Genomic DNA, 13,301 nt, shown 5'->3' on the forward strand with positions numbered 1-13,301 from the left:
TCCTACAATCACACAATCAAAAATCCATAAGAACCAACCATCAATAATCACCACAAACATAACATAAAAACCAACCTATCAATTCTAGCCCAAGTTTATTCTTAGGGATAGGAGTATGTATTATCTACTCATTAATTGACTAACCCCAAAGCTAATTTACTCAAGGTATTTATTGAGGCTATCAAGGTTAGCATAATATCCACCCTAAAATTTCTAGTACTGAGTGACAACTATATTTTTTTTCTACGATCTAACAATCAACGAAAGACAAACAAACAAACAATACTTGAGCTCATCCTACCCCAAACTAATCGTTTGTCACGGACACTAGATTAATATGTTTGAAGGCAAGGTAAGAAATTAGAATAATGAGTAAATCCTCTCTTTTTTTTTCAAGATGCTTTTTAACACTTCTGGTACCATTTTGAAAGAGGTAAGAAAAGACTCAAACATTTATTTTTGAAATTATTTGAAGAGTTTAGAAAGAATGACATAGGTAAGAATAGATTTTCTTAGAGGGATAAAAGTAGCAGAGAATATCCTAAAATTTTTCATAAATAATTTTGTCAACTAATATATTTTTATTAAAAAAAATTATGTCCTTATTCTAATGACCATTCTATCTAGGGCTTCCTACAGTTAGTATGGCTCTGATACCAAGGCTGTCGGCACCCGGGGATTGAATTTCCGAATACCTGGAGCATACACTGCACCAGTACCATGATCAGTGGCTAGTACACGCATCCACAACATTGTTATCACATCCATACAATCATACATGACATATAAGTAGATAAGTGGTTCTCATAACTTAACGGTGCATAGGTCTTACATAGTAGTTAGGCCGACCGGCCAAATAAAAGAGTTTAAACGCAGCGGAAAATATAAAGATACATATGTTCTTCGGTATGCCCATCTACCAACCCACACAGGCAACCGACTAGGAATCTCCCTAGAAAGAACCATCCTCAAAAACTCCGGTACTTGGTGCAAAGTAATCGTCACTAGGCACCTCACATCCTGCATCCAAGTCTAAAAACAACAATAAGAGGTGGGTCAATACACTAGGTATTGGCAAGTCCTACCCAAACCTTGGGAAACCTAGGACTATTGCAAGCTGAGATCAAGGATGGCTATATTTGTGGCTCATTTTCAGCATAAAGCAAATTTTGTTTCACAATAGTAAATAATAGTAGATTGCAACGAAATTTTGTAAATCAAAGGATAAACAACAATAATAGTAACATTAATGTTATCATAGTACCATCCTTGTGCCCTCCATGGCAACAAGTAACAATTTTATTCTTAACCCATGCTGGGCATAAATCATCACCATTATTCACCATACCCATTTCAGAATTTACTTAACAAAAGTCACCAACATTATACTTGTATCATTTCACCAAGTCACTCATGACCGTGAACACGGCTAATCGATTAGTTTAGACTCTGCCGAGTTTGTGCACTTTACCCACATGACACGAGCTAGCAATCATGTAAACCATGCCACGCGATACCAAACCGGTACCCGTTTTGCTAGCCTATGACGAAACCACTACATTGCTCAAAGATTAACCTTGCATGAGCACGGAGAGTGTTTCTCCACATTGGCCATGAACCAATGCTGCTAGGAAAGGTGGGCCCCAACCTAATCCTAATGCCGTGAGGCGAACACATCCGTTCCCTCAACGAGGCACTATCTGTTATATTGGATATGCTCAGATGCCCATGCCATATGGCGAACACAACCGTTCCCATAGAGGGTCACATGGGTAGCTCCTATGAACCATCGCTCAGACTAGTCCCTACTACAACGGCCTCCCAATGCAAGGTTAAGCAATAAGCAACATAATAAGCTAAGGTTGCCCCATAACCAACACATGTGGTTGCACTGTAATCTTAGTTGGTGACACATAGTTTAGTCCTTAATATAGTAGCAGCTCGAATATACCCACATTGTGCATGTACAACACAGACATATTCTCAGCCTAGGGCTTCAACGATAATCAATATATCAAGGTAGGTAATGTAGCAATTAGGTTATTTCTACCAATACCCCATTTTCTTTATAAAACATCGCATGCAATTTATAAAATAATAAAGCATTTGCGAAGATATAGGATTCAACATGATCGAAGTAGGAATTGAATAGGACTTGCCTTGCTCAGTTGGTTCCTCAAATAACTCTTGGTCCTGCACACTCTCGCCAACGGCAACAATCGATTCGTCCTCTAATTAAATTTAAACGTACATTCAAATGAACATCCAATAAAACTCCAAGATAAAATATGATGCATGGTGCATGAACATGTTCAGTGTAAAGAGAGTGATTTAATATAAATGAGAAAGAATCGCCTAAACCTGATGTTGTATGTGCAAGTTATCCTGTTTCTAATATTTAAAGTACGGTAAATACGAAGTTTACTATTCAAATTTAAATTAGTGAAAATTTTCACAACAGTGGTGATAAGTTGAGTGTACAGTATTAAAGACAACATTATTATGAATCTAACGAGATTTGGTTCACCTCAATCGGAGTTAAAATGAATTTTCTATGATTTTACAAAGTTTCAGCATTTTATAGTGCATAAATAATTAACCGAAACCATTTTCTTAGATTTATTAATTTCTCTTTACAAAAGGCTGAAGCATACTATATAGAGTACGCTTTCCTACATGCAAAACGTATTGCGGTAGTGCTCATCCACTTTAAACAGTGGGGTCCACATGTAAGTGTCTCGATGTTTCGCAGAACAGACCCTAATCTTGCGGCTATTGAGATCTTGGTCTCGGTCCAACATGTAAGTGTATTGGCGCTTTGTATCAAGAGCCCTAGAGTTTTTCTTATTTACGAACAGCTCCTGTCTTCTTCCTCCGTTCGCAACACACAGAGGGGAGCACGAGGGCGGCTCCGGATGGGCTCGCCGGCGGCGAGCGGCCGCGGGGCTGGCTAGGGCAGAGGCAGGGGTGGCTAGAGGAGGTTCACGTGCATCTCCTAGTGGCGGTGGCGTGGCCGGGGGTGGCTAGAGGCGGCTGGCCATGGCAAGCGGCGGCAGTGGTTCGGTATGATGGCGGCCGGCGGCTATGGTGAACGGCGACTCGATTAAAGGACAGGGAAGCACCTAGGGACTATGTGGTGGCTTACCCCGCGTTCCTTTTGGGCGGAGGCGGTCTGAGGTGGCATGGCGACGAGCTCCCGAGGCGGTCGGCGGCGGCAATGGTGGCGGCGGCTCTCCGGTCGAGGGGTCATCGAAGAGATTTCGAAAATGGATTTATGGAGGTCCTATGAGCCTGATGGCGCGAGGAATCGAGAGGAAACTCACCGAGGCGACGGCTCGATGGTGTGGGCTCAGCGGCGGCGTTCTGTTTGGCCGGCGCGGGGCGCGACGGTGGCGCGGCCGTTCCCGGTGAATCAGAGGGTTTAGGGCTTCCGCTTTAGGAGTGGAGGTAGAAGGTGGTCTGGAGAGTTAGCTAGCGCGAGGGTTCGATTTATAGGCGAGGGAGGAGCGAGAGGCGGACGCGGAGGTTGTCGTGATGCGTTCAGCGTCTCTCGTGCGCGCAGGCGGTGGTCGGCGGGGAACACGGCGGGCAGCAGGCGTCGGGTTTGCGCAGGGATTGCAGAGGGGGTGCAGGGGTAGTCAGAGGAAGCCAGGGGCGGTCGGTCTTGCCTTGTCGCTTCGGGCGTCGGCTTTGGCAGAGGGCGGCAGCTCCGGGTTGGCGAGGCGCGCTGCGAGGCCGGCTTTGCAGGCGGGAGACACGGAGGCAGGGGCGTCGGCTTTGCAGACGGCAGAGGGACGATCGAGTTTGTAGCGTCTCGTCGCTCCGGGCAGAGGGACGGCGTCGGTTGGGCGCAGCGGCTGCGATGGCAGCGCTGGGTGCGGCAGGGCATCGGGCAGAGGCGGGGTAGAGGCGTCGTCAGCTTTGCACAGCCTTGCAGTGAGATTCGCGGGCAGAGGAGGAATGGGCGGCTTGGAGGCGACGACTTTCAGCTCGCATCCTATGTGTTCGATGAAATATCTGCAAGGAAAGAGATGGGAAAGAAAAGGAGAGTGGGATGGGGTGCTGGGCCACTGGCAGGTGGGGTCCAGGGTGCTTGGCCCCGTTGATCAGAGAAGTACAGGAATAGGGGAGGTGAGGAACATTTCTTCCCAGGGATTTTTAGAGAGGGCTGAGGGTTTGACGAATTCTTTTTTTTTTTTGGAATGACTACACTGCTCAAAAGCATGCGCCAATTTTACTGCAAGTTACTGTAGTGGTGAACTCCATTTGGTGATTTTTTTTTGAGATTTTTCTCATGTGCAGTTATTTTTTGGAAATTCAAACAAGTTTCCTTCTTTTATTCCAATTTAAATTAATTTTGGTTGCCTTCATCTTTTTAATTGAGATGCAAAAGCTGAGTTATAACTAATTAAATTTGTTGTTTATTATACTCATCACTAATCTTATTACTCTTTTTTTTCTAATTTAATTTATATATGCAAAATGAAATGATGCATAGAAGATCCAAAAACACCTAAAACAAATTTTCACCACAATAATATTTTTTTTCATTATATTGAATTTCCAAGTTTCTACAATTTGGGTTTGTTACAAGAAATGTATAAAGAAGAGTATTCTAAATAAAGTACAAAACTTACAAAAGAGGAAAGGAGAGCTACTAGAGTCATACCCAAACTCTTCCGAAGGCTTTCGGACTCCGATTTCTATTCTATTCCTACTCCACTAGCTTAAGAACACTAAACTAAACTTGAGAGAAAATGAGAGAGATATGCTTGGAGTGTGTATTGAAATGGAGAGAGTGAGGGGTTTTTATAGCCTCCCAATGACGGTTGTGATGGTTGGAATGGTCGGAAATACCCTCCAACCGGCATTGGGGGCCAATCTACACCGTCCAGGAGAAACCCTGCATCCAACGGCGATGAGGGGGGTTCGGCCGAACCAAAGGCCGGCCCAACCAGCCCATAATTTGGCTGCTGGCTTCTTGGACTTCTCCCTTCCACAGACTTCTAAACTTTGGCCCAGTTAGTCGTGTCATTTCTGAGATCTTGGCCCATTCATTGATAAGTCTGATTCTCGACATCGTCCGATTGATTGATCGTCTGATTTGATGTCCATTCTCCTCCATTTTGAGTTCATTCTCTGCAAGAGGTTAGTAAACCTAATTTACCTATGTTGATGCAAACATGTGTTGATGCAAAAATTCAAATTGATGAAAATAAATATGCGGATACATACCAATTTAACTGTTGGCGAGGGTCATGTCATTTTGGGTCCGACGTGCAAGACCGTACCTCCTTTCAGTTTAGTTCGCAGATTTTCCACCCGTCTCCGGAGGTGATGGAGCGGGCGTCTTTGGCTTTTCCTTCCACACCCTCTTTGGTTTTGGTGCGGGAGATGGCTTCTTCTGAGCTGGTTGCTCTAGCTTCTTGGCCGGTGTACTGGATTTTACCAGCGTCTTTCAATAACGGTTCCTCGGAAAACGTTGTTTCCTTTTCCAGGAAATTCTGCATGAACTTCACCAGGCTCCACTTCGACCACTTGAATATTCTACAGATTTTGCCCACACTTGATCCTGACTGTAACATTCTGCCTCTCCCAGGCCGGGCCGCTTACATCTGATAGCTCTCATAGGTCATAGAATGCCCTCACAGACTAACACAAGTCTTTTCTGCACACTTTGTCCTCACTCGTGTGCACCCGGGAAGAATTTCCTGATCATGCCGGTTCTTATGTTCTTATTAACCTTCTAAACCTAGGAAAATATAATTAGAGAGAGAGACCTCCTAAAATTAACTTGCATAAAACTTCTTCGTTTATTTAAATTATTTTATGACTTTTATTTAAAACCTATCTTCAGTTATATCGTGATTTGATACTTCCTTTTATACCATGATTTCCTTTATTTAAATTTATTTAAAAACCCCTTTGTGAATTGTAGTCCAAGAAACCTTCCCAATGTTGCCCTTGAACCTAAACCAAAGTAATTCCAATTTTATTGGAATTAATTGTTAGCCCATCCTTTGATCTTAAACCTATCCTTTGACTCTTGATCCAAATATCCAAATTCCTTCTTTTGACCTAGCCACCAATTTAATTTCTGTGGCTTGATTTCCTTCTCGGCACAAGAATAATACTATTACAAATATATGAATGATTGCTCTTGTGCTAAGAAATTTATTTTCATTCCTTTTCATTCAAAAATCCAAATTTCCTTTAGTCCATACCATATGATACTGGGTTAAAATCTTATTCCTCTATTTCTAATACCTTCTTAAAATTTATCCAAAATTAGCAAAGCTTCCTATTCATTTTAGGCCAAAGTTCCTTCATCTGGCCCAGTCAGGAATAAGTCTATATTACCTCCCTTCTCCTTCCTCTGTACATGGATACGCCGCCACCACCGTTGCCATGGTTCGCACGCCGCCGCCCACCGCTTGCACCGCTGCCTTGCCAACCATGCCACATCGACGCCGTGCCGTGCTCTCCTTCTCCCGCCGCCCAACCCCACTGCACCTGCCACTGTTAGATAGATCTCCCTCCCCTTGAGCCCAACGGCTCAAGGGGGCCTTGACCCGCGCCCTGACTGGGGGTGCCCAGCCCAATGGCTTAGAACAAGCTTCGAGACAGTGATACTTGAAGTTTGATGGAACAATAAAGAAATTTGGGTTTTCAAGAGAATGTCGAGGACAACTGTATTTATTCAAAGTTTAAGAATGGGAGATTTATTTTCCTAATTCTGTATGTAGATGACATTCTACTTGCTAGTAGTGATGTCAGTCTACTGCAGGAAACAAAGAAATTCTTATCCTCAAACTTTGACATGAAAGACCTCGGTGAGAATTCACATGTTTTGGGCATAGAGATTCACCGAGATAGAACAAAGTATGCATTGGGACTTTCTCAAAAGGCATATATAGAAAAGGTGTTAAAGAAATTCAATATGAACAGATGCAGTGCTACACCTACTCCTATAGTCAAAGGCGAAAAGTATGGGGCATCGTAATGTCCCAGAAATCAGTGTGAGCTCAATGAAATGAAAACAAAGCCAAATGCGTCAGCTGTAGGAAGCCTACAGTATGCTCAATTGTGCACACGACCTGACTTGGCATTTGTTACCGGGTTACTTGGCAGATTTCAGAGTAATCCAGGCCCAGAGCACTGGAAATTGGTATAGAAAGTCTTGCGTTATTTGCAAGGAACAAAAGGCCTCATGCTGTCTTACAGAAAATCAGAATCGCCCCAGACAGTGGGGTATTCAGATTCTGACTTTGCAAAAGATAATACAAAGTCAACATCGGGATACGTGTTTACCCTTGCAATAGGAGCTATTTCATGGAAAAGCTCAAAACAGACCATCACTGCAGGGTCTACTATATATGCCGAGTTTATAGCATGCTATGAGGCAACGGGGCAGGTGAACTGGCTAAAGAAGTTCATACCCGGTTTTAAAGGCGGTTGACAGTATTGAGAAACCACTAAAGTTATACTGCGATAGCAAACCCACAGTAATGTTCTCTCACAACAATCAGTCAAGTGGTGCTGCCAAACACATTGACATAAAGTACTATGTTGTGAAAGACAAAGTCTGGGATCAAACAATCAGTCTCGAGCACATAAGAACAGAGAGGATGCTCGCGGATCCGCTCATGAAAGGCCTACCTCCCAACATGTTCAAGGAACATGTAGCATGCATGGGTTTAAGGTAAGCCTTATGAGTCATGGACTGTAGGGCCTAAAAGTTAAAGTATCTGTTTCTGGATAGAGATGTGTATAGTGGCTGTCAAATCCAGCGGTAATTAACCGTGACGATGAAACATGCTCTATATATAAATCTGTGATGGAATAGAAAAAGCTAAAAGAAATAGTGAGATCAAGAGGGAGAATGTTAGATAGATCTCCCTCCCCTTGAGCCCAACGGCTCAAGGGGGCCTTGACCCGGGCCCTGATCGGGGGCGCCCAGCCCAATGGCTGGTGGCCCCCGTCACACTGTGCCATATAATGAGGGGTGGAGGATGGGACGGCACAAGACACGAGGTTCATCGCCGCCGCCGCCGCTCCACCCCAAAACCCTAACCGATCAAGGGGGCGCAGCCAGTGACGGGAAGACTCCACCACCGCCCACGACCTCGCCGGGATCGCCTACGGCCGCCACTACTGCGCAGCACCGTCGCCGTCACAACCACCATCGCCGCCGCCCACGTCAAGCAGAGCGACGCCAACGACGATGGCCGGGACTTCCTCCTCATCCAACGCGTCAACCGGTCACATCCCTAAACCCTTTTTCCCTTAATCTCTATTGTTGTTCAGTCATTCATCTCAAATAGAACCACCCGACTAGATCTAAACCTAGGTGATCCAATAGAGAGTTCTATCAGCCACGTGTACGCGCCGCCGTCGCCGACCAATCACAGGCCACCGCCGGCGCCGTCTTCTTCTCCCCTAAGCAGCTGTTGCCGTGTCCTCCTCATCTTCCTCCTCCTCCGAACCGACTATCCGGAACCGTCTATCATTCCCTATAAATAGCCGGCGAGTTCTTCTTCTCCCTCTACACACATGAGCCAAGTTCTCTCTCTCCTCCCATGGCGACCATCGTCGGCCATCGATCGATCTCCGTCCCTAAAGCATCCCAATCCAAACCCTTGTGCCACCAACTTTGCCTCGACGAGGCAAATCCATTCCCCTACTTCCCCCTTCCTTTCCCCCTCAGATTTAAGCCACCACCGTCGCCACCATAACCGACCAAACCGAGCTCTTCCATCCGCCGTTCCGACCTTCTCCCTCACTTTCTCGGCCAGCCACCGCCCTCCCCGGCTGTGCGGTGCTCGGGAACACCACCCGTCACCGGCGTCGCCGCCTTCCGACCGCCGGAAAGCCGCTGCCCCCTCTCCCTCTCTCTCTCTATTGGCTCGGGAAAAAAGAAGCAGAAGGAAGGAAGAGAACGACGGGAGGAAGAAGAAGAGAAAGAAAAAGAAAAAGAAAAGGAAAAAGGTACTGACAGGTGGGCCCATCAACAGTGACTTTTTACAATTTCTCTATTTAATTCAAATCCAATCTTTAGAACCCCATATCTCCTAAACCGTAGATCCGATTCCAGTCAAACTTGGACCTAAATTCATATAAATTCAAAATATACATTTTGATACAAAATTTTCTATTTTAATTTTTTATTTCAATTTCCTTAATTTATTCAAATACTATTTGAATAAATATTTGATTTAATCTTATATTTGAATTCCCAATTTAAACTTAGATTTGCCTTTCAAATATTTCCTTTTTACCCAAAACTACTCTTTAGCCACTAAAAACTGCCGATTGGAACTTTACGCCTTCCATGGGGACGTTCGCGCGGTCTTTTGGCCCCGACGTCGAACCATTGGTTGTAAAGCCCGGCATAAACCAATCCCAAGGTCGAAGTGCTGCTCCTGGCACCCCACGCCTCGATGCGTATAGCGGTCGAAGCTTCACTATTCCATCGACCTCCACAGCATGCTGCACAGTTAGTTCTCGGGCTCTGTGTGATCCTAGCCGCTCCGCCGCCACCCACGGTTGTCGGAGTAACACTTCCACCCTACTAAACCTGCACCCATCTCCTATTCCCTCTAGTCGATATGCTGCCTGCTGACACCGACTACAGAAGACACCAAATCTAGTCATTATGCTCTAGCATCGACTAGCATACAACCAAACTCTAGCTGACACCTTGTTAGTTGAATTCCAACCGTCATCTAAGTCCCACACCCACCAGTATCGCCTATCCACCATACTCTCAGCCACCTACTCTTCACCCACTAGAACCTATACATAAAATATAGAACCTAGCCGATATATTGTCTTACACCACAATTAACTCCCATATAACCAAACCCTAGATATGATACTACCTAAACCTACCGCCAGCAAATCATAGCTAGCTACATACCCGCCTAACCAAGACAACTATCCAAACTAGCTACTTCCCATCCTTCCAACCAATCAAAGCTTTCACATAAAATATAAGCAACATTAGTTGCTTGATCCTCCCTCCACCCTAGCCTCCAACCCTTTAGAAATCATACAACTAATATAAGCCCAATAACCTATATACCTTATAAAGGAGATATTTATACTCTAAACTCTAGCCCTTCTAGCCATTTATCATTCTTTTGACATTTCATGGCTTTTATTGAATTTGGTTCTTTCTCTTCTTCAAGTAGAGTCTATTGTATTTTGAATGACAACCTGTGGTATTTCGAGGATCGGATAATTAGGTTGTCTATCTCAGATTTATGTGTGTTGGAGCAAAGCAAGTTATTATTCCTCTCCTTTGAGCATAAATGTCCTATATTCTATATCGCTTTTCTATGCATTAGTCATACATGATTTCAAATGCATAACCTGAACATAGCAAACCAGATATGCTAGCTTTTGCTTAGCCATGGCTAGTTAGACTGCATAAAATATAATGAACTTAGATTGGAACAGTACAGTAGAAAATGGTTGATTTCCGGGTGGCTAGTACTGTTCCAACCGACATAAGACTGCCCAAGTACTTGTGAAGAACGAACGAGTACGACCGCAGCTTCTAGAATGGGGACAGACCTAGATATTATGTTAATTAACAATGTGGTACCTCTGTACAGTGGTTCCTTTTGTAAGTCCTCGCGCAGGAGGCAAATTTACGCCGCGAAGGGCGATTGTAATATTTACCGAGCCACAGGTAAATATTTGAGATAAATTATGATGACTAGTCTGTTTGTGAACCCTAATTGCGATGACATGGTGTCATACAATCAGTTCTCTCTAAAGACCCCGGGAGCGCCAGAACTCCTCTCGCTGCTGATAACGTTACGTTTAGAGCGCATGGGGACTAGAGTTCATGGAACAGGTGCCACAATTGTTAATAACCTAATACTAGGCCATGACTAAGCTAATGAATATTGGGCAAGTCGTGGACTGTGGGTAAAGCGTACATCTACTGCAGTAGAATATTTATGAAACTATTCGAATAGCCATGCTCACAGAATTGAGTAGCGGGACTCATATGGTATTTGGTTAGAAACCAAATTCAAGATTTTACTAAATACTGTTGCATTAAAGTCATTATAGGCTTTCTTCTTCTACATCCTCTGCTTTCTGGAATTAAATCTAGCCTTACTCAAATGCTACTATTTCATACATTATTGAATATAATAGCTTGCTGAGTACGTTGTACTCACCCTTGCTTCAACCCCACCTTTTTCAGAGTCATTTTGGAGTTTGTGCCGAAGCTGGGAGTTCAATCATATAAGTTAGTTTCATTTCAAGCTAATTCTCAAGTCTAGATTAGATAGATGGTTTAAGTCTATAGCCAAACATTAGAGTTAAGTCATTCTATAGCTTCTGCTGTATTAGTTAGCCACAAGTTTGTAAATACCCATATATTTTGTAATGATATATCCTTTGGAGCCTTATTCAAACGTATGCAATGAAGATCCAGATTGTTGAACCTGTATCAATTTACTAATCCAGGGCTTGATACAGTCTAAACATGTTGGTTTCGGAATCATTAGTTTCGGGACCCGACATAATCGTAGGACACCCCGGATCTTTCTTCTTCTCCAGGAGCTTGTCGAGTATGACATTGCTGCACTGCTCCGTCAGCTTGACCACCTCCATTGGCGGGAGCGGTCTTTTATTGTCGAGGATGTCCTTGAGATAATGTGCGTATGTTGGCACTTGCATAGCATCCAACAACGGCACGTTGATGTGGATTTTTCTGGATCACTTCAACAAAACGAGCGAACTGCTCGTCTACTGACGGTTTTATGTTCCTTTGTGGAAACGGCAGCAATTGTGTGTCGTAGTACTCCTGCTACACAGTCTTCTCTTGCTGAACCTCTTCATCAACCGAATTACCAGACGGCGCTTCCTTGGCGATATTGCTAGTCCCTGCAGGGTTAGGGTACGGCAGATCACGAGTGGACTTACCTCCCCTCGTTGTGATCGCCTTAACATTTTCTACGGAGGATTCGGGCTGCCCCGGAATCCTCCAAGATTCATTTGCAGGTACTAAAACAGCTAATTGAGCCTGCCGGGTTTCAATCATCTTGTTAAAGCTTTGCTGGTTTTGAAATGCAGAAGCAAAGCCATCTAGTTTATCATTTATGTTTTTGTTGGCATTTCTTACGGTCACAGATAAAATCCGCAAGCGCACGGATATACCGATGTAGCACTTCCCCTACGGAGTATTCCAAGGGTATCGAATCCAAGGGAACGTGTGTGATCAGATCTTCCTCCGGTTCATCCAAGGACACCAAGCAAATAATAGGCTAGGATAGAGAGAATTTTCTAGTGAGAAACAGTGTCTAGGGAAAGCTTAACTTTAATCATAATGCAATACTTCAGGTACTGGCAACCCACTGTTTCCAGATGTCGCTCTACTACGTACCTGGACAGGGAGGACTTAAGTGATCTCGAGGGCTGTCACCACCTCTACACCCACCTCAAACGTACTATGAGATACGCAGTAATTACTGGATAACAACTGCCTAAACACCACGTCTAAGCAATTAATATCTACCTTAGTGTTTATAACTCACCAAAGCAATCACTATATTCTAGGTGATTATAGTGAACAATAATCCCGTATGCTACTTAGGAACTAACCAAGAGATAATTCTCACAGAATAAATCTAAATTACTCAAGAAGAATATTATATTGAATTCAGAGTAATAAACAGAATAAAAGAAATAGAAGAAGATTACCGACAACTCCGGAATTCTTCCAACTCCTTCTACTCTGCTCTCTTCCTATTCTAGTGTACAATATAGTACAATAGAGCCTCTTATAATTAAGCTCAAGCTTGGGAGTGTGTGTTGAAGTGAGTGAGATGATGTCCTTATATAGGTGTAGGTATGACGGTTGGCGAAGGAGAAATGTTCGAAGTGCCCTCCAACCGTCATCAGGGATGCATCTGGGACGTCCACGCCAAACCCCACATCCAATGGTGGAGGTGGTGATTCGGCCAAACCAAGGGGTTCGGCCGAACCTGGGCTAGGCCCTCCTGGCCTGGCCTTTAGCCCATGTTCTCCTCTGGTCCTCCTCTATTCATTCTTCGGTATTTTGGGCCGATTTACTGAGGTTTTGATGAAGTTCACAACCCATCCTTGCAGGGATACACATTTCTCCTCACTTTAGTCTGATTTTCCTCCCATTATCGGGATTTATCATCTGCATACAAATATATACCAACACTTGTGGAATATGTGAGATTAAGCACCTATTACTATGTTTGATGTTTTATTATCTGAACTTTATGCAGATGTTGGCGGTATAGAATTTA

The 13,301-nt window shown here is 44.0% G+C and overlaps 1 protein-coding gene across 3 annotated transcripts in view; it reads right to left on the reverse strand.

Moving 5' to 3' along the window:
- Positions 1-3,607, reverse strand: part of LOC127773545 (uncharacterized) — a 47,797-nt gene extending 44,190 nt beyond the window's left edge. For 2 of the 3 annotated variants that reach the window (XM_052299647.1, XM_052299646.1), the window contains exons 1-2: positions 3,146-3,317; positions 2,160-2,231 (exon numbers count right to left, since the gene is read on the reverse strand). In XM_052299647.1, coding sequence (XP_052155607.1) covers positions 2,160-2,231; positions 3,146-3,250 — 177 coding nt within the window. In that variant the 5' untranslated portion in view covers positions 3,251-3,317. The other variant, XR_008017584.1, reaches the window with a different exon arrangement.
- Between the last annotated feature and the right edge of the window lie 9,694 nt (positions 3,608-13,301).

Source organism: Oryza glaberrima, chromosome 5 (assembly GCF_000147395.1).
Source record: "Oryza glaberrima chromosome 5, OglaRS2, whole genome shotgun sequence".
Lineage (NCBI taxonomy): Eukaryota > Viridiplantae > Streptophyta > Magnoliopsida > Poales > Poaceae > Oryza > Oryza glaberrima.